We start from the raw sequence: 22,374 nt of genomic DNA, 5'->3' as shown, positions 1-22,374 counted from the left end.
CGATGAGGATTTATTACCTTACCAATTTACAGCTCAAAGACCATGAAAATGACCAAATTAAGGCATCAAGATAAAGAAACCTTCTCTGAGGAAAGGCTGCTGGTGTCCAGGGTGTTACATGGGAAAGCATATGGTGGCTGCTGGTCCCTCTCTCCTGGGATCCGATTTCGGTGGTTCTCCCTCTGACCTTCTGTGGTGTTTTTGCTTGTTTCTCTCAGAGCATTTCTCTCTAAGGTCTCTGGGAGAGTTTAGCGATGGCAGAAGTAGAGTCAGAATGATGCTGCTTTTTATCCTCTCATAAAGGACTCCAGCAAAGGATTAAGACCCACCTTGAATGAGTGGGATCATATCACAATTGAAATAGCCTAATCAGTAAGGTGGTTTGAGATTTCAAGGTCAGATAGGTCTGCCCCCACAAGAATGGACTAAAAGAACATGGTCTTTTCAGGGATACAAAGCAGATTGAAACCAGCACAGGGACCTCGCATGTGGAATGAGCATGAATTTGAGGGTGGAATGGGGCTAGAGGGTGGACTATGGTGGGTATAATAATCCCTCTTCTATGAAGTCTCCCTCCTAATCCCCAGAATCTGCAAATATATTATTTTATGTGAGTATAGGAATTTTGATGGTGTGATTAAGGTGAGGATTTCAAGATGGGATGGGTGATTATCTCAAGGTCCTTTATAAGAGGGAAGCAGGAGGTCAGAGTCAGAGAAGAAGACGTGATGACTGAAGCATAATCAGAATTGTGCAATTGCTGGCCATCATAATGGAAAAGGATTGTGAGTCAAGGAATGTAGGCAGCCTCTAGAAGCAGGGAAAGTCAAGGAAACAGATTTTCCCTAGAGCATCCTGAAGGAACCTAACTCTGTCTGTTGTGGCTCAAAAGTGAGTCCTTACCTGATGTGCATGGAGTCAATCAGTGGACACTGGGATTTTGAGAAGTAAAAATTTATTTAACAAAGGCTAGCCTCAGGAAGACAGGAGGGCAGTCCTCAAATCTGTCTCCCCAAACTGGTGAAACTTTCAGTGTTTTATAGCATTCACAAGCAGACAGGCAGGCTTAGGAAAATCTTCAAGGTGGTTTGAGATGACAAGGTCAGAGATAGTCTGATCACTAAGTATGTATACAGTAATTACAATTTTAGGCTTCTGTACTGTGCACCTAACCTTGATTACATTCAAGGCTAGGTGTGCTAACCTTGATTAGAAATGGCTTGGTTCAGCAAGATAATTTAGGAGCTTGGGGTGTTTAGTTCTGGGCTGACTAATATTATTCAATAAGGTGCTACGTGTAAGGGCACCTGACTTCAGGGGGTCTATGTGCAAGGGCGCTCGACTTCAGGGTTGTGAAACAAGATAAGGGGATACAGTCAGGGCCAGCCACAAGTTGTCCGTTGTTGACCAGATACAGCGTGCAATTCAAAACATAGCACCAGCAAAACAAGGCTACAGTTCAGTGAGTGTGATTTTTGCTGTTATAATTAGGCAAAGTTTTATCCTAGGTTAATCTTCTTTTTAAGTATTCATATCTTGGCAGGTAAGACCAATTAAGTCTAGCTGGAGCGTTAAAAACAAGAATTTATCTATGAGGCGTGTAGGTGGGGATTTCAGAGATCAGAGAAAAGAGAAATGAAAACTTTTACAACCTAGTCAGGGAGGGAGGGAGCTGCTTCAGAAGGTGGCCAGCCTGCAGGGGTGGGGGTAGGGGTGGCTATGAAAAATGAGTCAGAATCTGCTATATTCCACCCATTTTAGACTCCTGACCTCCAGAATTGTAAGCTAATAAATTTGTTGTTTTAAGCCATTGAGTTTGGGATAATTTGTTACCACAGCAATAAGAAACTAATACAGTATGGGAGAAGGCTGCAGTCCATACTTTCAAACATAGACTCAAACTGTACTCTTTAAAATTGAAAACTATCTGTTGATGTTTACTCTATTGAATAACAAATAGAACTGTGATCCTTGGTTTATAATTTATGAGGTCCATTTCTTGAATTTTTATGTTCCTTATGCTTACTAAATAGTAAGTATCACCTCCTTTAACTTTAATAGCAGCCCTATGAGGTAGTTACTAATGTTGTCCCTATTTTACAGGGAAATGAGGCAACTGAGGCAAAGAGAGGAGAAGTACCTTCCCCAAAGTCAGGCATCCATAAGTAGAAGAGACAGGATTCAAATACAGGCATTCTTTTTTTAAAAACAGTTTTATTCATACCCCATATAATCCATCTTAAGTGTGCAATCACTGGCTCCTGTTGTAATCACATAGTTATGAATACAGGCATTCTTACTCCAGACAGTCTTAACTACCATGTACCGTCTTTTTTTTTTTTAATTGTGTTTTTCAAAACCTTTAACAAGAAACATTTACTTGAACTTGAACATGATTATGTAACAAGTATAAGTGGCACAAAATAGGTTTAGGAACAAACACAACCAATATGTATTAAGTATTTAACACCATTTGTTAACTTGGTGGATGAGAGCCAAAGGACACAAGGAAATAGACAGCCTACCGGCCCCAAGAGTTCAGTATGTTTGGGTATTAGTTTGTTTGCCCAATAGGGGGAATGGGGACAGTCTGGTAAGGCTGGTGAAGTGGGCATCTTCTGTGGTAGGAAGATGAACCAAAGAAAGCCCAAGAAGTCAGTATGCAGTTGCTACTAACCCATGGAAGCCATGGGGCAATCGAAGCCACGAGCAAGAAGAAACCCTGAGAAAGCTGAAGACATGAAGTCGATAAAGACCCCCAGAGGAGTGGGTAGGAGGAGCAATAGCAGAACCCTGTTACTCAGGGGCTTCCGGTCACGTCCCAGCCTCTAAGACCCAACTAGAATGCCAAGCTCATTCCTCCTGTGAGGCCAAGTTGTTCAGGTGTTTCTGGGTTCCTGGGAAGCAACTCCCCCCATCCCCCCACCCTCCACTCCTCAGCAGCTGGAATTCTTATTCTCCTTATTTCCATGTATAACCCTCCCCCTGTCTGAGGCATTTGATTAGATTCTGTGTGTTGCAACCCAGAGATCAGAACTCCCTTATCCACCCTGGCAGGCAGCCCCTGATGAATTATCCTTGCCACAATAGCAGGCCCATCCATGGGTTCATGAGATTACTGGGCTCATGACACAAGTGCTTCCCATGGTCCACTTCTCTAGGAATAGTACTAAATAATGTCACTTCCCTACTTTCGAAACAATCTTTTTATAGATGTCATGAAAACTATCTCCCTTCAGTTAACCTTCTTCCAACAAGCAGAGTACAATAAAATTGATGTAGTCTAAGCTTTCTTAGTTACAATCAAATCCCAGCCCTGTCTTCTGGAGGTTAACATCAGATCACACTGATTAGAATTGGATTTTGAATTTTCCTAAAACTCTTCAATCACAGACAAGTCTGAGGTTGTGTCATTTCCATAGATGGCTGGGCTCACCCATGACAAATTGGTTCTTTCAAATTCTTCCCAGCATTTAAACATGACCAAGGCTGGTCTTTAAAAAAAATTTTTTTTTTTTACCACAATCCAAGATTAAAAAATCAGTTTCACATGGCAGCTGAGCACACTCGTACATAAATATATCCAAAACAAAAGTTTTATAACTCCCTAAAATTTTCAATTCTAGTCTGTTCTTTAAAAAAAAAAAATGCTGGTCTTGACCCAATCATTTATATTATGAAGTTTCATAGCCTAAAGTTCAAAAAAGACAGGTCTAGTCTATCCTTTCTTCCAAACTTCCTTCCTTTAACAAGGTCCTTCTTGGCTCCTGTCTTTCTCTTCTTGTAACTGTTAAGCATCTTGAGAGTAACCTACTTTCTAATTCCTCATCTCTCATTCACTCAATTCACCACGTTTTGTCTTCTGATCCCATTCTACCCTGAAACTGGAAACTGGCCTCACTGTGGTCTCAAACTTCTTTCTTGATAAACCCAAAAGAAAACTTTCAATAATTTTCTAATCTGGGCTCACAGCATCCATTGACACTGCTAGTCATTCTCTCCTTAAAACTCTCTCCTATTTTCCCTCCGACATCTCTGACTGTTAATTCTCAAGTTTCTCTTCTAGTGCCTGCTCTTTAAGATTCTCCCCTAGAACCTCATCTTTTCTCACTTTTTACACTGTCTTCTGGTGATTTCATTCCTTCTCATCTCCCAGACCTTGATCTTCAGCTCAAATCCCTCTTTCTTGTATCCTGTACAAGTCAGAGACCACAAACTCTGATGTAAAAGTTTCCAGGCTTGAAATTCTTCTCACCTATGACCTACCCATTTGTTTTTGTTTTTGCCTTTTCCTCTTTTTATTTTTGTTTTATGTGACCTACCCCTTTGAAACTCCAATGCTTTCACCTGCTTTCCTGCAGTATTTCTCTTCTGAGGTAATAAGTGCCACTGAATGAAAGGGAGGGAGGGCCAGGGGTACAAAGAATGTGTGGATATGCATTCTGATGTGTGTGTCTGGGTGGGGGTGTGTGGCTAGGTGAGGAATTTGAGTTAATATCTGCAGTGGTCATTGTGGTTGATTCCCAACATCCATTCCATACCAGATGATAAGCTCAAGCTAGTCAGTGGCTTTCTGCTGACAATTGTTATTGGTTCAGGAGTGTACACACCATCTATATTAGCCAAACAGCCTAAAAGAAAGGACATATATCTCATACTTGGAATGAGATTTCTCACTCTTGTCCACTGGATATGGACAGGGATGCATCACCCAGTAGGTGTGGGTAGCCATCTTGGGATCATGAGGAGAACCATTCTGAAGGCAAAGCTCCCCTCCATGGAGGAAGACTAAGCAGAGTCATGAACAGAACTTGGATCCTTAATGACATCATTGAGCTGCTGAATCAACCAACCTCAGAGTCCACTCTACCTTTGGGCTTCTTGTTCCATGAGATGGTAGAAATATTTTGTTTATTTTTTAATTGGGTATCTGTTACTTGTGGCAGAAAGCATACTAATAGATTCAGTATCTTAAAATATCATCCCACCACACCTGAAGTCCAGACCTGTGGCTCCAACTGCCTACCAATCTTTCCTCTTGTATGTGCCACAGCACCTCACTCTCAACAGTCCTAAAATCAACTCTGTTGTCCTGAAGCCCAGGGTAGTATGGAGTTGGGGTGGCGGACAGCATAGACATTTTGACATTTTTCAAGCAGGAGTTGAGTGGTGGCAACAGAACCTGATTTGCTGACTAAGTGCATTGGATAAATTTGGATCGGTAGCAAGACCAGACCAGGAAAGGGAACAAGTGAAGCTGATGATGTAATCCAGCAAGAACAGATAGTGGCTTGGATTAGGGTGGTGGCAGTGGCGATCAAGAGAACAAACAGACTTAAGAATTTAGAGGTAAAACTAACAGAATAGGGGGAGTGAATAGGTTGAAGGAAAGGGGTATAAGATCACATGAGTTCTAATTTGAGCAACAGGCATCATAGTGGTGTCTTTGGAGTGTGTGTGTGGAGATCTAGAAAACGTAGTTGCAGATGGTAGAAAGGGAGGCAAGGGGCTCTGTTTTGGACATGTTGATTTTGAGGGGCCTATGGGACACTCAGCAGGCAGCTGGACATTCAGGGTTGCACGTGGGGAACAGCAGCTGAGAAGGGATGAAAAGAGAGACAGAAGAAAAACCAAAAGGGAATATAACAGTCATAGAAGCCAAATGAGTAGGATCCAGAAAAGAAATGGCCAGAGGAAGGTGAAAATACTGCTGAGTCTCCTCCCCATAGTCACACCCCACTACCCACAGAAACAAATGCACTGCAGAAGTTTCTCTTGACAGCACTTTTATTTGATTCAAAAGTAAAACTCAGACCCTGACCCACCCATTGATCATGGGATTATTGGCATGGGTGACTTGTCCTAGGGGATCATCAGCCATTTACTAGGACTCAAAAAAGGAGAATATATGGGTCACATTTATGGAAAGGTCCAGCTACTACTGGCTGGGTAGGGCTTGGCAATGGGCCAGGGAAGGGATGACTGAGCCATACCCCAAACACATGCAGAGGAAGGGGAGGCTAATTAAGGATTGGTGTTAAGGTTTGGTTTTAGTGTTGGCCTAGGGCAATCACTGGATTGGGGAGCTCTGGCCCAAGGGCTTCAGTAGCTGTGAGTAGAAGACTTGTCCAGTTCACTGCGCTGCTCCTTCTGGGACTCTGTCACCACCTGCTGGGGGCAAGGCATGTGAAGGACACAAACCCTTCAATACTTTCAGCTCCTTTTGGTCACGGTGTCCCCCTCCCTGGCATAGGAAGCTGATTCATCTACCTCTATTTGTTTCCCTGTCCCATCTACCCCCCACTCCACCCCCATCCCGCCTCCCTAGAACCACTCATTCACCACACCCTAAAACCAGGTACAGACAGACTGGGGCTCAGAAATAGAAGGGGAAATGACTGGTCCTGGGATTGAGGGACCTGTCTCACCTCCCCGTCCCGGGTCTCTATAGTCTTAATCAGAACCATCTTCCGGCTGTGGCTGTCCTGGGGAGGCTCCACTTCAGGCACTGAAGAAAGCGGGATAAGGAGTGTTTCGGGGAAGGCTTAGGATTTCTCTCTTTTTATGCCCTTATTTCTGTCTGTGGGCAAGTACGGACCAGGACCCCTAGGCCAGCCATAGCAAGAAGTTCATCAGGACAGAAGTGGACAAGGGGGAGGTACAGGTTGGAAGCCAGGCGCGGGGAACTCACCAGTTGTCCTTATATTTAAGGCGGCAAAGGAATGCACGGGCACGGAGATCCTAGAGGGAAGTGAGTGGCCAGTTAGTCCATGCGTCTGCCTTCCCTTGACTCCCACCCCCAGGAACCCCGCCCACCGGCTCTCCTCGCCCTCCAGCAGTTTCCGGTAGGTGGCGATCTCGATGTCTAGGGCCATCTTGACGTTGAGAAGCTCCTGGTACTCGCGTAGGTGCCGCGCCATCTCCTCCTTGAGCTGCCGCAGCTCCTCCTCGAGCCGCGCAGCGCCCGCTTGGTAGCCGCCCGCCTCCAGGGCGAACTGCTCCTCCAGCTCCCGCAGCTGTCTGAGCAGCGCCTCGTTCTGTGCGGGGAAGGAGTCAGTAGAGGAACAGCCTCGGGTGCCCGCCCCGCGGGTGCCGGCGCGCCGCCGCGTACTCACCGTGCCGCGCAGCCCGTCTACCTCGCACGTCAGGGTCTGGATCTGGCGTCGGGACTCGTTCATCTCCTGCTTGGCCAGGCGCAGGGCCTCGTGGTTCCGGTTGGCGGCGTCGGACAGGTCTGCGTACTGGAAAAGTGGAGGTCACCCGGGGCATGAGCGGGCCGGAACGTATGCCTACCCTAGCGCCCTTCTCCCAGGCCCTCGCGGGCTTTCGCACCTTGGACTTGTACCACTCCTCGGCCTCCTGCAAATTCTTCGCGGCGATGCTCTCGTACTGCGCGCGGATGTCTCTCAGCGCCGCCGTCAGCTCCGGCTTCACGGTCGCCTCCACCTCCACCTGCTGCAGCTGCTGGCTCTCCACACTCACTTGCAGGTCTCGCAGTTCCTGCGGCCCAGGGCAGGCAGACGCCAAGTCCGCGGCGCAGATCCCAAGCGGGTCGCGCAGTCCGCAAGCAGAAAAGAGATGAAACACGCGAACTAACAGAAGGGGGCGCCAGCGAGTACAGCGCGCAAAGAACTGCGCGGCCTGCTCCCTAGCTGGAGCTACGCTGCCATATTACAGGGGATGCAGTGCCGTTTCTCGCCACCAGAGGCACAGGGGTGGGACTCAAACTACCAGTAGAAGGAGGTTGAGGGACTGCGGGTATCCAGCAATTTCACTTTACATCCTCCAGACGATTCATCTGCTCCACCCTCCAGCCTCCTCCTGATCTTTGCCTCCACTAATCCCCTCCCCCAGCCTCCCCTGACACCCGGCTCCGCCCAGCGCTGCCCACCTCTTCGTGGAGTTTCTTAAGGAACTCAATCTCATCCATCAGGGACTCAATCTTGCGCTCCAGCTCCAAGCGGGACAGGGTGGCATCATCCACGTCCTTCGAGGGGTGTTCGAAGAGGTTAAAGAGAAGAAAGGGGCTGTTCAGGTTGAGGACTGTCCAGGACCTCCCTGTCTGTCTCGGGAGGATTCTGGTCGCCTCCTCCTGCTTACAGATGCCACCCTGTCCCACCTGATACACGGGCCAGGGGTAGGGCTAAGGAAGCAGAGCTCGACTGGGGGCCCGGGCTCACCTTGCGGAAAAAAACGAGGTTGTGTTCAGCATCCTCCCTCTTGCGCGTCTCCTCCTCCAACCTGCAGAGAATATTGAGCAGAGGCTAAGGGGCGCGGGACCACCCAGCTTTCGCCCCAGACCATGTCCTCCAGGATCCAGTTTGGCAGCGGCTGCTCAGATTTCTAAGCAAGAGGCTTCAGGTTGCCTGGTGGAATTGCCCCCATTTTCTAGTAGTCTGGGAGCTGAGAAGCTGTCCCTTTCTCATGAAATATCTCCGCACCCGCCACCCCGTCCCCCGCAAATCCCCCCAGAAACTCAAAATGTGTGTGTGTGTGTTTGGTTGTGGGGCGGGGGGTGGGGGTGGGGAGATGGGGCCCGCAGGGGATCATGCACATACCCAGGTTGGAAGGGGGAGCCACACCTTAGGCTGTGGATAGGGGAGGGGAAAGGGGAACAGCCGCCCCGACGGCCGCCGCCCAGCTCTGGCCGTGCCTCTGACCTTTGCTTGAGCGCCGCCAGGTCCTCTGCTAGCCCATCGCGCTCCACCTGCACACGGTCGCGCTCGCGGCCCAGCAACTCCAGCTCCCGCCGCAGCTCGCGCAGCTCCTGCTGGCACAGCTGGTCGGCGCGCGCCGGCTCCTGGCCCCGGGCCTGGCTCAGCTCCCCGCGCAGGGCCGCGTTCTGCTGCTCCAGAAAGCGCACCTTCTCAATGAAGTTGGCGAAGCGGTCGTTGAGCTCCTGCAGCTCCTGCTTCTCATTGCTACGTGTGGCCAGGAACTCCTGGTTGAGGGCCTCGGCCACGGAGAAGTCTAGGCGCTCCGAGGGCAGGCGCAGGAGGGCTCCAGCGCCCGCCCGGGGGCCGCGGAAGCTCCCCAGGCGCAAGGAGGAGCCCGGGGACGCCGAGCCCAGCAGGCGGCTGCTGGAGAAGCGGGAGCCGGAGGAGTAGGAGAAGGCCCCGGGAGATAGCGAGGGCGGTGGCCCGAAGGTGCGGCGGTACGAAGTGGAGCTGACGCTGGCTCGAAGGCCCGACGGGTGGCTCATGGCGGCGAGGATAGGCAGCCACCGCTTGCAAATTAGGCCGGGGGTTGGGAGGGAGCCGAATACCGCTGCGAGGTGGCTTTATAGCCCAGCGGGCTCGTGGGTGGGGGGGGGCACGGGCGGCTCCTCCCACTGGCCTGATGGCCCGCGGGGGCTGTGTGGGGAGGGGGACGCCCCATCCCTGCAGAGCAGCAAGAGCTCCCCACCCTCCCTTCCCTGGACGCTGGCGCCAGGCCTACTGGATTGCCCCCTTTTGCTAGAGGGGAAGGAAGCAGGGATGGCGACCACAGGCGGGCCTCGGGAAGGGGTCAGCGCCTTCTAGCAAGCAGCCAGGACTAGAACCTAAGGTGGGAGGGCCTGACTTGATCTCTGGTCCCTGGGGGAATGAGCTGGTAAAACTTGGGGGATCGGAGGAACTGAGGTTATAAGGGCAGGCTCCTGGCCCATGAGTAGAGAGGAGGCAGCTTAGGTGGAGGGAGAAGTGGCCTGGCTCTCAGGTCCCTCAGTTGTCCCCTAAAGGTCAGGCTCTGTTTTCACCTGTTGTCAGCCACCCCCTCCTTCACCACACCCAGGGAGAAATGGGGGACAGGCAGACAGATGCAGTTGGGGGGGGGTTGGGGAAGGGCTGGCCTCCCTAATCCCCAGGGCCCTGTGAAGGGCTGGTGCCTGGCGCCAGCTCTGCAGCTAATGGACTGGCCACCTCCCCTCCCCCTCCAGTGGACACTGGTGTGGGCTGGAGGGGACTGATGTCTCAGCCTTAAAGACACAGCCCCCAGATGTGAACCTGCTCTGGGTCCAACAGGGTGGGCACATCAGAGGGGTTAAGGGTGGCTGGATCCAGCTCTAGATCCCATTTGGGAAGGGCTGCTGTGCCCTGCCATAGGCCAGGGGGAGTGGAGTGGTTGCATACCGTCTGGCTTTCCGGATTCTCCCTCCCTCCCCACCCCCACCACTGCAGCTCAGTCACGGGCCTTACGGGAAGGATTCCTGAGGTAGGAAGGGGAGGGGGCGTATGGGCAGCAGCTGCTGCCAAGCCTGAGATGGATAGAGAGGCAGGAACCCGTTTCTGGTATTGAGGAGTTGCAGGTATCCGAGGATGATGGAGCTATGGGAAGAGATGGGGAAAGAAAAGGTGCCTCCCTCTCCTCCCCCACAAAGGTCCAGAGACTGAAAGAGGAAAGAGAGAGACGGCCTCAGAAGAGATCCACAAACCTGTGCAAACAGATGCGTGTGCATAACCTGTAGTATGTGGGCACACATTACACACACAACACACACAGCCACACATCTCTTCCTACCCTCCCCTATCCAGGAGTTAGTGGGCAGGCTGATGTCTGGCCTTTGCGTGTCAAATGGCTTCCAGAATGCAGTCTTGGGCTGCCCAGAGGTGGGCAGAGGTAGCTCAGATGATCTGCAGGAGTCCGGGTGCCGAGGCCTATGGGTTTGCCAGGAGCTGTGGGGCTGCTGTGCTGGGATCGTTCCACCCTGAATTGCCCTGAGGATGAGAGCTGGGTTTCTGGGAAGACAGGTTCAGAGTTCTAGGCTGGTCTCTGGCTGAGGAGTTGAGGAGGGCGGCTCCCTGGCCCACCAGCTCCGCAGCATTGCAGAGCAGAGGAGTCCCACCTCCCCGGCTTTGTGTGTCCTCTGAGATGGACCAACGCCCCGCTCTGATCACATCCCTACCGCCTTCCTCTCCCCTCCAGGCCCCTCCTTCCTTCCGGGCCATTAGTCTCTCCCTGCACAGCTGCCAGGTCCTTCTCCTTGATGGGTCTGGTTTGGTTGCCAGGGGAATGGGAAGAGGGAGGATGGGAGGGTTAGGATGGGATGAATAAGCCAGGGCCTATCACTCCCAATTCCTGGGAGTAGGGAGGAGTAGGGTCATGCTTGGGCTGGGGGGTGAGGAGCTCGGCAGGCGTGGGGAGGGTGCTGGGGATGCCTTGGAGTTTTCTGCAGCAGCCCTGGTCTTTGGGCCCTCGCTGCCATTGGCCTGGAGTCCCATCCACCTCAGACTTGGCCCTGCCCTGCCTCTGTGACTGTCCTTAGGAAGCAAACTAGGAATCTGAGAGAGACTGCCTGGGGAGGGGCAGGCAAGGCTTGGACTCCTTAGGCATCTGAGAAGGACCGGTTTAGGCTCTGTCTTTATCAGGCGCTGGCACTAGGCCTGGGCCTTTGCACTAGAGGCAGTGGGTGCTGGGCCTGGGTATTTCGGATGGCATTCCCATACCTCCCTCACTTCTGCAGCAGCTCACCGCCCAGGTGCCTCCGCAGGGACCGGGCTGCACGGCCCCTCAGCAGGGCTCAGGGCACTGTGCAGTGAGGAAGGCAAGGGGGGGTGGTCTGGGTGGGGAAGCAGATCTGCTGGCAGGGCAGGGGCGGCACCTCTTCCCAGGGCAGAAGGAGCCAGGCCTGGGAGAGACTTGGGACCTGAAGAAAAGTGGGAAAAGGGTCATCCTGAAGAGCTAGGGCTTTGGCATCCAGCTGCCAATTTCTGCATCCAATCCCACCACTCCGTTGTGTGAATTTTAGGCTCATTACACCACCTCCACATCCTTCAGTAAAATGTCATTTCCTCCTCTGAATGTTGTTGTGAGGAATAAGTAATAAATTCATGCCAAGTGCTTACAACATGCATAGTAAGCTAGTTTTATTATTGTTGTTATTATTATTATTCAATCTCCTGAGTGATGTTGTCAGCTCTCCCCCCACTAGTTGGTGAGAGCAGTGCCGGACCAGTGCAGAAGGAGCTGAGAGCTTCCTGGAGGGGAAGCTGGTCTCATCCTTCCTCGGTGGGTTGAACAAAGAGTACACTGACTCAGAGGTGGACTCTGCACTGATGGCCTGGGTTTGGTCCTGGCTCTTCAATTTAATTAGCCTTGTGCTTTGGATTTGAACAAGAGATTTAACCTCTGTTCACTTCATTTTCTTTATCCATAAATGGGGATGATAATAATAATAGCTCTTTCATAGCATTGGGAGGATTAAATGGGTTACAATATGTAAAGCACTTAATGCTTGGCATACAGTACATGCTATTTAAGTATTCGCCAATATTGTTACCCCCCTTCCTTCTGCCTCCCTTGTCCATTCGGGTAAAAGCTTGGAGAGAAATGACAGTTGGATGCATCAGAGGTTTGCAGGGAAGGTGAACAATGAAGGTTAGCTTGCAGGCAAGGGTGCTACCAAACAACAGGCCACGAACTCAAAGCTGGTTGAGGAGGGGTGTGTAGGGAGCAGAGGGTGAGAGATTGGGAGAAGAGATAACCATAGCTGTACTCCCAGGCAAGGCCAAGGTCTGTAGTACAGGAATGGAAGGAACGAGCTGGTAGGATGGACGTTGTTTTCAGAGAGTAGGATGCATGAGTGTGTGATTCTGGAGCTGGGGTATTTATGGATGATAAAGTTCCCAGGGTATTACCAAGAGAGTGGGCAGTTCAGGCTGTGTGACCTTGGGCAAGTTACTTACCCTCTCTGAGCTTTTCTTCATCTTTGTAAAGCAGGGATGATGCTAGCTTCCTCTCTTGTTGTGAAATCTAAATGCGGTATCTTATACAAAGCAATTAGCATGTTTCAAGGCTCATAGTAGGTGTTCAACAATCTAGTAGATGTTCAACAATGTTGATTGCCTTCTTCCGCTGCCCTGGGCAGAGGGGACGCTGATCCGAGGTACTAGTGTCAGCTGTGCTGCCCCTGCTCCTTGAGGTCTAGGATTGGCGCAAACCTCCACTCTACATCTTAGGGAAAGTCCAGTGTCTCCTCAAGATTTTTTTTTGTATTTCCAAGTGTTTTCTCTTTACTTCCCTGGCTCCGAGTTCCTGCCGGCCCTGAATAGGCTGTCTTTACAGGTGACTTTCCGCAGAGCCTCAGATGTAGCACTTGGCACTGTCTCTTGGTTCCTGTGGTCCTCTTTTCCCATCACTGAGCCTCAGAGGGACAAAGTCACTTGTCTGAAGTTGTACAGTGAGCTTGTGGAGCTTCCTTTCGGCGAATACACATCCTGGCTGTCAGGTCCTGGTCAGCCCCGCTGGTTCTCTGCTCTGGGCCTGAAAGAGGCAGGAAAGCCTCAGCCAGCAAGGGTCCAGCATTGCACTTCTCCAGACAGATGGTCCCAGTGTGGCCCAAGGAGCTGCAGCGTCCCCACTGACAGAGTGATTCCTCCAGAGTGGAATTCTTTCTCCATTATCTCCATTTGGGGGGCTCTACCCCTCCCATCTAGAAGGCACTCTAGGCACCTTTCCACCTCATTATTTCTCTCATCGAATCATATAGTAATCACTAGCACTTTCAGAGTGCCAGGTACCGGGCTAAGCATTTTACATGTGTTGTCACTTTTGATTCTCACAATAACCCTACAACATAGCAATTATTCCCATTTTACAGGTGAAGAAACTGAGGCACAAAGAGAGTAAGCACTTTATCTAAGGTCACACAACTAGTAAGCTAACAAACTGTTTATGTCTGACTCCCCCTCTCTGACAATATGATCTTTGTGTCCCTGGAGACTAGCACAGATGTAAGTCAAATAAATGTTGATTAGACTGAACTGATCTCTGAGGCACCTGAAAAAAAAATCTCTCCCAGACCAAGCAGTCAGGAATGTAGAAAGGTCTGTTGCTGCCACCTTCTGGTCAGAAGCCAGAATGACATGTCTGCCCTCTGAAGACATCCCTTTTTTACTGAGGGTTAAGACTCCCGGGTCCCGGAACTTAAAATTCCATGGGTCCTTCAAAATTATCTATTGGTATCCACTTTTTACAGCTGAAGAGACTTGTCTAAAGGGGGGTGTAAAATAGAATCAGAGCAACATGGTATTAGGAGTTCAGATCCCTGATTCCATTCTTTCCCCAGGCCTGGATTCCTCCTCTGTCCCCAGAAGCCAAAGGCCAGGGAAGGAGGGCAAAATCTGTCCCCAACCCCTCCCATGTCCCCCACTACGTCCACCATCTCCAGGCCTGCCCTCACTGCAAACCCACATTCCCATCTGCCTGCCTGACCTTTCCAACCCGCTACCCGGCAACTAGAGAACAGGAGAGCAGCGTCAGTCTGAGGAAGGAATGACCTCAGAAGCATCTGCGGTCCCATTGATTCAGATTCTAAGGCCCCACCCAGGTCTTCTGCATCCCTAGAATCTGCATTTTGATAAACTTCCCAGGTGATTTTTAATGCACATGAAAATTCAAGTATTCCTGGATTAAGATTTTTTCTTTAAATTGTCCTTCTTTCCCCTACTTTATTTGAAAATTTTTAATCCCAGGGAAAAGTTTAAAGAACGCTGCAATGAATACCAATATACCCTTCTCCTAGATTTATACCAGTCGTTAATATTTTGCCACTATTCCTTTGAAAGTGAGTTTCCGACATCATGATATTTTACCCCTAAGTCCCTCAGCATTCTCCTAAGAGCAAGGACATTTCCTACATGACCACAAGTCCTGTTACCCCACTCAAGAAACTTAACATTGATACAATCCACTATTCAGTCCATGTTCAAATTCCCCCAAAGCTCCAGTAATGCTCTGCAAACACATCCTCCCAATCCGGGATTCACAGATCATGAGCTGTCTGGTTGTCACCTGGACAGGGAAGAGCCAGCACAGAGGCGAAGGCTGTGATGAACTTGGCATGCTTGAGGAATTGTGGAAAGGATAGTAAAGCTGGAGAGAGACGGGTGAGGGCAGGGAGTGGTAAATAGCGCAGTTCGAGGATGGGGTAAGGTCTTTGTCAATCATAATAAAGACGTAATGGTTTAAGTGCACTGAGGAGCTATTGGAGGGTTTTAAGCAGAGGAATGGTTTGATCTGATTTATAACTTTAAAAGGTCAATCTGAAGACAGTTGCAGGATTGAGATATTCTTTAAGACAAGTATTCTATATTCTTTAAAAAGTCATTGTTGAGACTCTGTGAATGTGAAAACCTTATGTCTGATGCTCCTTTTAGCTACTATATCAACAGAAGAGTAGAACATATGGAATAAAAATAAATAATGGGGGAACAAATGTTAAAATAAATTCAGTTTGAAATAGTGGTAAATGCAAGCGAGGAGTAAGGGGTATGGTACGTATGGGTTTTTTTTTTCTCTATTATCATTTTATTTCTTTTTCTGTTGTCTTTTTATTTCTTTTTCTAAATCGATGCAAATGTACTAAGAAATGATGAATATGCAACTATGAGATGATATTAAGAATTACTGATTGTATATGTAGAACGGAATGATTTCTAAATGTTTTGTTTGATAATTTTTTTATTTAATAAAAAAAAGTTAAAAAAAAAGTCATTGTTAATCTTTCTAGACAAGGCTGTTGAGGAGGAGGGAGCCCTGGGAGGGGGGCTGGCCTGGCATGCATACCACACCTCGGAAATGTTATTGCACGTGGAATGGCTGCTTTTGGAAAATTATTGCCCAGAAAAAAAGATGTTTGGTTTTCGCAAACCAAAGATGTACCCGAGTATAGAGGGCTGCGGTATTTGCAGGGCTAAATCCTCCAGTTCTCAATTCACTGACAGTAAATGCTATGAAAAGGACTTCCAGAGCTGTTCTGGGTTGCATGAGACTCGTTCAAGAGATATCTGCAATGCCTGTGTCTTGCTTGTGAAAAGATGGAAGAAGCTACCAGCAGGATTAAAATCAAACAAACAAAAAAACTGGAATCATGTGGTAGATGCAAGAGCAGGACCCAGTCTAAAGACTACATGGAAACCAAAGAGAGTGAAAACTCTGTCTGGAAGCAGGATAAAAAGCAACCAGATCAATAAACTGCAGAATTTAAACGTCACAATTCTGATGCCTCCAATAACACCTCAAGCGCCTTCCCAGCCCAATCTCCTTGTTACAGTGACCGGTCAGCTGACAGCTCAGATACTGAGATGGCGTCTGGCACTAATGGAGCACCGGTCTCTTCCTTTTTAAATCTCACATACTGGAAAAGACAGAAAATATGTTGTGGGATTATCTATGAAGGCCATTTTGGGCAAGTCCTCACTCACACACACCAATTCAAAACTTACTGCAGCAATAAGGAAACAGCTGCTGAGAAACCGGAGGAGCAGGGGCCAGAGCCTCTACCCAGCTCCACTCAGGAGTGGTGACTGACGTTTATGTAGAAGGGGAACAAAAAAAATTTTTTTTGAAAGATAACAAAGCAACAAAGTGACCCTCCCATTTTCAACTTGGATACTTGCGATTCTGCCAAAAGATAATTTCTAGAATGATTTTGAATGGGTTATTTTTTCCCCCAGTTCCATAAACTCTGAAGCCAGGGTCTACCTTACTAAAAGGAAAAGAGAAGTGTATATAATATTTAAGATGCTGAGTATTTCATAGGAAAGCTGAATGCTACTGTAAAGTGCTCTTTAAATCATTTTTAAAATCCCATTTTCATGAATGAAATGAGGGGAATTTCAGGAGACGGAGATGGATTCGCTGTATGATAAACCATATGTAGTTTTAATCTTTTCTGTATTGAGAAGTAGTGGTTGGGGCATTTTTTAAGCTGGCTGCTCTAGTTTGCTGGCTGCTGGAATGCGATATACCAGAAACAGAATGGCTTCTTAAAAAGGGGAATTTATTAAGTTGCAAGGTTACAGTTATAAAGCAGTGGAAATGTCCAAATTAAAACCAGCCTATAAAAATGTCCAAATTAAGGCACCAGCAAGAGGTTACCTTCACTCAAGAAAGGCCGATGAAGTTAAGGATTTCTCTCAGCTGGAAAAGCACATGGTGACATCTGCTAGCTTTCTCTCCAAGCTTCTTGTTTCATGAAGCATTTTCCTTTTTCATCTCCAAAGGTCTCTGGCTGCGCGGGCTCTCATGGGTCTCTAAAAAAAAAAAGGGACTCTCTCCAAAGTATTTCCTCTTTTAAAAGATTGCAGGAAACTAAACAAGACCCACCTGGAATGGGTGGAGTCACAACTCCATGGAAACCATCTAATCAAAAGTTACCACTCACAGTTGGGCGGGTCACATCTTTATGGGAATGATCAAAATGCTCCAAGCGAGCAATATTGAATGAGGATTAAAGGATATGGTTTTTCCGGGGTCCGCCACACATTCAAACCGGCACAGCTGGCTGCACTTGTTTTTCCCTCATGATAGTAAGTTTGTCATAATTCAATAATATGGACTTATCCCTAGAGGTATTTGTTAATAATTTTGAAATATTAAGACCTTTCCAAGGTTCTGATTATCAAACCTGTACTACTGAATATTATTAAGTAGGACAAAGTAAGCTTTCTGGTGCAAATACCTTGAAAGAGAAAATAATCACTAAACATACAGAGAGGTAATTTGACTGTAGATGTTGCATTCTGTGTCAACTCCTGTTCTAGTTTGCTAGCTGCTGGAATAGGATATACCAAAACCAGAATGGCTTTTAAAAAGGAAAAGTTATTAAGTTGCAAGTTTACAGTTATAATGCCATGAAAATGTCCAAATTAAGACACCACAAGTGGTTACCTTCACTCAAGAAAGGCCGATGAAGTTCAGGATTTCTCTCAGCCGGAAGGGCACATGGTGACATCTGCTAACTTTCTCTCCAGGCTTCTTGTTTCATGATGCTCCCCAGGGGACACTTTCCTTGTTCATCTCCAAAGGTCTCTGGTTGTGTGGGCGCTCATGGTTCTGAAGGTTTTTCCAAAATATTTCCTCTTTTAAAGGATTCCAGCAATTTAATGAGGACTCACCTGGAATGGGTGGAGTCACATCTTCCACCTAGCAAAGATTAATTCCCACAACTGGGTGTGTCTCATCTCCATAGAGATCCAATTAAGTTTCCAACCTACGGTGCTGAACAGGGATTAAAAGAAACCGCTGACTCCACAAGATGGGTCAGGATTAAAATCTGGCTTTGCTAGAGCACACAATCCTTTCAAACCGGCACACCTCCATATTAATATTTGATAAAGATTTTAATTTATATGAGACTTCTAAGGCAGAATCGTAGCTCCTCTTTGGGGAATGGCCAGGCTTCAGGATAAGTGATCCTATACGACTGGTACCAAAGCATTGCCACATCGTAGAGAACATACTATTGAAAATATCTGAAAAAGAAAGTGTGCAAGTCTTCAGGATGGCACAAAACAAAGGTTAATGCTTCTTGGGGCCTATTTCTCAGAGGGCTTGCCTAGTGTGTATATAATTGGCTTTTGTTTGTCTTATATGACTGTTTGGTGACTACATTAAAATCTACACAATTCAATTTTAGCCCTGGATTACTTCAGTTGACCTTTGTAAAGGTTTTATCCGTATAGAGTGGGTGTTTGACTTGTTTTAACCTATTAGGTTTTTTTTCTTTTCAATATTCAAAATAAAATTCTACTAGAAGAAAAAGTCATTGTTACATTTTTAAAGGTAGGTGCACTAGTTTGGCGGCTGGAGGCGGGGGGTAGGCTGCCATAACAAATCAACACAAACTGGGTGGCTTAAAACAATAGAAATGTTTTCTTTCATAGTTCTGGAAGCCAGGAGTCCAAAATCAAGGTGCTCGCCAAGCTGCATTCACTCTGAAGGCTCTAGGGGAGAATCCTTCTTTGCCTCTTCAAGCAGCTGATGGTTCCAAGCATTCCTTCGCTTATAGAAACACTTGTCATTGGATTCAGGGCCCACCTAAAGAGACAAAGAGCAATCTGGGGTGATCTTATCCAAAGATCCTTGACTTCATTACATCTTCAAAGACCACTTTTCCAAATAAAGTCACAGTCACAGGTTTTGGGATGTGAACATATGTTTTTTAAGGGGGTCACCATTCAACCCATCTTTCCTCTGGCTCCCCCCCCGCAAATTCACATCTGTCCCATTGCAACAATATATTCACTCCATCCCAACATCTGCAAAAGTCTTATTTCAATATCAGTTCTAAACCCATTAAGTCTAAGTCACCTAAATATCAGCTCAAAAGTGAAATTTCATCATCTAAGTCAGGTATGGGTGAATTGCTGAGTGTGATCCATCCTGGGGTGAAATTCCTCTCCATCTTTGGACTCATGAAACTAGAAAGCAAATTATCTTCTTCCAAAATACAGTGGTGGGTGGCAAGTGAACTCACTGCCCTCCCCTTCTCCATGTGGGACATGGCTGTAAACCTCCCTGGCAACGTGGGACAGAAATCCTAGAATGAGCTGGGACTCAGCATCAAGGGACCTTCTTGACTGGACAGGGGAAGAGAGAAATGAGATGAAAGTGTCAGTGGCTGAGAGATTTCAGAGTCAAGAGGTTATCCTGGAGGTTATTCTTACACATTATATACATATCCCCTTTTTAGTTTATGGTGTATTGGAGAGGCTGGAGGGAACTGCCTAAAATTGTTGAGCTGTGTTCCAATAACCATGTTTCTTGAACATGACTGTATAATAGCTTTCACAATGTGACTGTGATTGTGAAATGTTTTGTCTGACGCTCCTTTTATCTATGGTATGGATAGATGAGTAAAAAATATGGATAAAAAATAAATAGTAGGGGGAAGAAAGCTAAAAAAAATTGAGTAGGTTGAAATATTGAATTATTCTGAGGATAATCCTCGTTGGCTTGGTGCTCCACCCGCTGGGTCGGTGCTCCACCCGCTGGGTCTGCAGCAGCTCTGGCCACCTCTGCAGCACCCATGGTTGCTCAGGAGGCTTCTGCCTCTGTGCCTATGGCTCTGCCCTCAGACTCATTCTTCTTTCTTCTGGACGGGCAGCAGAAGTTGGCGGCCAAGGAACCCTTTCAGCCCATTTCCTACCTGTAGAATTTTGGAAGTCTGGCAGCCTTTTCTCGCTTCATCCTCTATCTGTCCCTTTCAGTCCAAGCTGGCAGTGCTTCTGCTGACTATAATATTCTCAAAAACATTGTGGGTCTCCTATGCAAGTCATGGGGAGAGGGGCCCACACCATTCCACACCATAGCCCTGGGGGCCAGAAATCCAAAATCAAGATGTTGGCACGGCCATGCTCTCTCCAAAGACTCTAGAAGAGAATCCTTCCCTGTCCTTTCCAGCAGCTGGTGGTTCCAGGCATACCTTGGCTTGTGGCTGCATTGTGCGTGTGCAGTGCTGGGGCTGGAGATGCAGATTTGGATGATATTTCAAGCCAGGGATCATTCAGGGAGAGCGTATCTCTGGAGTGGAGAAGGGGGTCCAGCATCCTAATCAGATCAAAAAACTTCAGAAAAGGGGGGAGAGGAGTTAAGGCTGACTGAGACTTGTTTGCTTGGAGAGTAGCGATGTCATGTCATGAGAGGCACGTCAAGGAGAGGAGGAAGCTTGGAGAGGGAAAGGGTAAGTTCAGTTTGAGACAAAACAAGTGGGAGGTGAGCTGAGGGACACCCATAGAACAGGTGTTAGAAGGCAGGTGCTGGGGTTTAGAAGAGAGCCTGCTGCTGGAGAAAGGGGTGTCGGTGATGGGGTAATCATCAACCCTCCGGGGAAGGACTTGCTGTCCTCAGTGTCCAGTCCAGGCACAAAGTGAGGTGAATGAGTGAGGACCTGGGCGAGGAGAAGAGGGGAGACCACCGGGCCTTAGCAGTGCCTCCTAGAAGGCGAGAGAAAGCCTTGCAGGGCTGCCTCATCGCCCCTTTCCAGGACACTGCTCCCGTTGCCTTCTGTCATTGTGGTGCAGATGCAGAATAAGAAGGGATTCCAAGTGGGTGGAGTGAGAGGGCTTTAGAGGGCAGAAATCTCCAGGGAGTGTGGTCCCCATGAGCCCAGAGGGAGAGGAGCTAAGGGCAGAGGGCAGCTTCCTTACTGTGGCTCCAGGAGGCTGTGGTTAAACTCCCTGAGGAGTGGTGGGGCACAATCCAGATCACACAACATCTGGAAGTAGTGTGTGTGTCGAAGTGGAGCCTTCAAGAAGTTAAGCAGTAAAAGAAAGGAGAGAGGCTGGTAACTGCAGGGTGTGGCATGACTTTTAGGATAGGAGACAATTGTAGGCAGATGATGACATGGAGCTGGTGACAGGAAGAACCAGGAGGCGTGATGGGGAAGGGAGTGGTGGGCGAACCATCAGCATAAAAGGTTAATGAAGGAAAAGGGGTTCCAGATTCTAGAACCACAGAATCTTACTGCTGGAATAGTCTCCACCCAGTCACTGAATTTTACTGACGGGGAGAAAAAAGGCCCCTAGAGGGAGTTTTAGCCACGGTTTCACGGCTTATCAGAAAAGAGCCTGTGCTTTTCATCCCCATCTCCATTTAATTCTCTTAGAAGAGATGGTATCTGTGACATCCAGAGGTGAAGATCTCTGGCAGCGTGGGGACATGACCCCCAGCGATGAACCTGGCCTTGGCACTGTGGGATCAACAATGCCATCCTGACCAAAAGGGGGCAAAGAATTATGGCAAAATGAGGTACCAGTGACTGAGAGAGTTACTTTATTTAGTTACTCTAAAGAAAGTTGAGAGGTTACTCTGGAGGCTACTCTTTTGCAAGCTTCAGCTAGATACTGTTATTTACTGTGGTCTGCCAAACCCCAACCAAGACCATTCCTGCCAACCTTAAGGAACAATTGGGGCTCTAGCTGAGATTCTACAAAGGTTCCATGCACTATGATTACTTTCCAGAAACCTACAATCTCCAGACAGGTCCCTGGACCAGATAAGTCCTGAAACCCAGAGGGGCCAGCCTCTCCAGAACATCAGCAAGTTCCATTCCCCTATCCCGTATTATTGACAGCTCTTTCCAATGTGAAAAAATTAGAATGGGCATAGCCCAACTACTTCTAAAGATTGGGAGAAAGACCAAAGGAGAACGTGGAGTTATAACAGAGAAGATAGAATGTAACAAGTGAGTATGACTGCTGACTCATTATATTGATATTTCTTTCACTCTCCAGAGTCTTGGAGCAGCTAGAAGGAAAAACCTAAAACTGTGGCACTGTAACCCATACCAAACTCTGAAATCTGTTCTATAACTGCTTGTTAAAATGTACTTTGAACTTGATTATTCTTTGTATATATGTTATTTTTCACAATAAAAATAATTATAGGGTGCAAGGGTAGTCCAGTGGTAGAATTAGCACCTGCCATGCGGAAGACCCGGGTTGAATCCTGGCCTATGCATTTCAAAAAAAAAAAAAAAAAAATTCAACAGACAGTGCTGCAATAACAGTACAGGCAAGTAGAAAAAGAATGAAATGTGACCCCTACCATACAGCATAAAAAATATATAAATGTAAATAAATAAAAATTAGTTAATTAAAACAAAAAGAAGAG

General features: G+C 47.7%; 1 protein-coding gene and 1 pseudogene across 2 annotated transcripts; one reads left to right on the top strand and one right to left on the bottom strand.

Annotated features, from left to right (window-relative positions):
- Window positions 1-5,775: 5,775 nt before the first annotated feature.
- Window positions 5,776-9,238, bottom strand: PRPH (peripherin). Of its 2 annotated transcripts, none has more exons than XM_077167975.1 (9): window positions 8,661-9,238; window positions 8,181-8,241; window positions 7,892-7,987; window positions 7,333-7,500; window positions 7,116-7,241; window positions 6,817-7,037; window positions 6,692-6,741; window positions 6,429-6,508; window positions 5,776-6,171 (listed from the first exon to the last, which is right to left on the bottom strand). In XM_077167975.1, the coding sequence occupies exons 1-9, from the start codon at window positions 9,200-9,202 to the stop codon at window positions 6,103-6,105; spliced, it is 1,413 nt and encodes a 470-aa protein (XP_077024090.1). In that variant the 5' UTR covers window positions 9,203-9,238; the 3' UTR covers window positions 5,776-6,102. The 2 variants fall into 2 exon arrangements, with proteins under 2 accessions (XP_077024090.1, XP_077024091.1); XM_077167976.1 differs by having other exon boundaries at window positions 5,776-6,168.
- A 6,371-nt stretch (window positions 9,239-15,609) lies between these two features.
- On the top strand, window positions 15,610-16,283 carry LOC143689949 (SIN3-HDAC complex-associated factor pseudogene; annotated as a pseudogene).
- The last annotated feature ends 6,091 nt before the right edge of the window (window positions 16,284-22,374 follow it).

Source organism: Tamandua tetradactyla, chromosome 7 (assembly GCF_023851605.1).
Source record: "Tamandua tetradactyla isolate mTamTet1 chromosome 7, mTamTet1.pri, whole genome shotgun sequence".
In the NCBI taxonomy this organism is placed as follows: Eukaryota; Metazoa; Chordata; class Mammalia; order Pilosa; family Myrmecophagidae; genus Tamandua; species Tamandua tetradactyla.
This window is presented reverse-complemented; position numbering and strand designations above follow the sequence as displayed.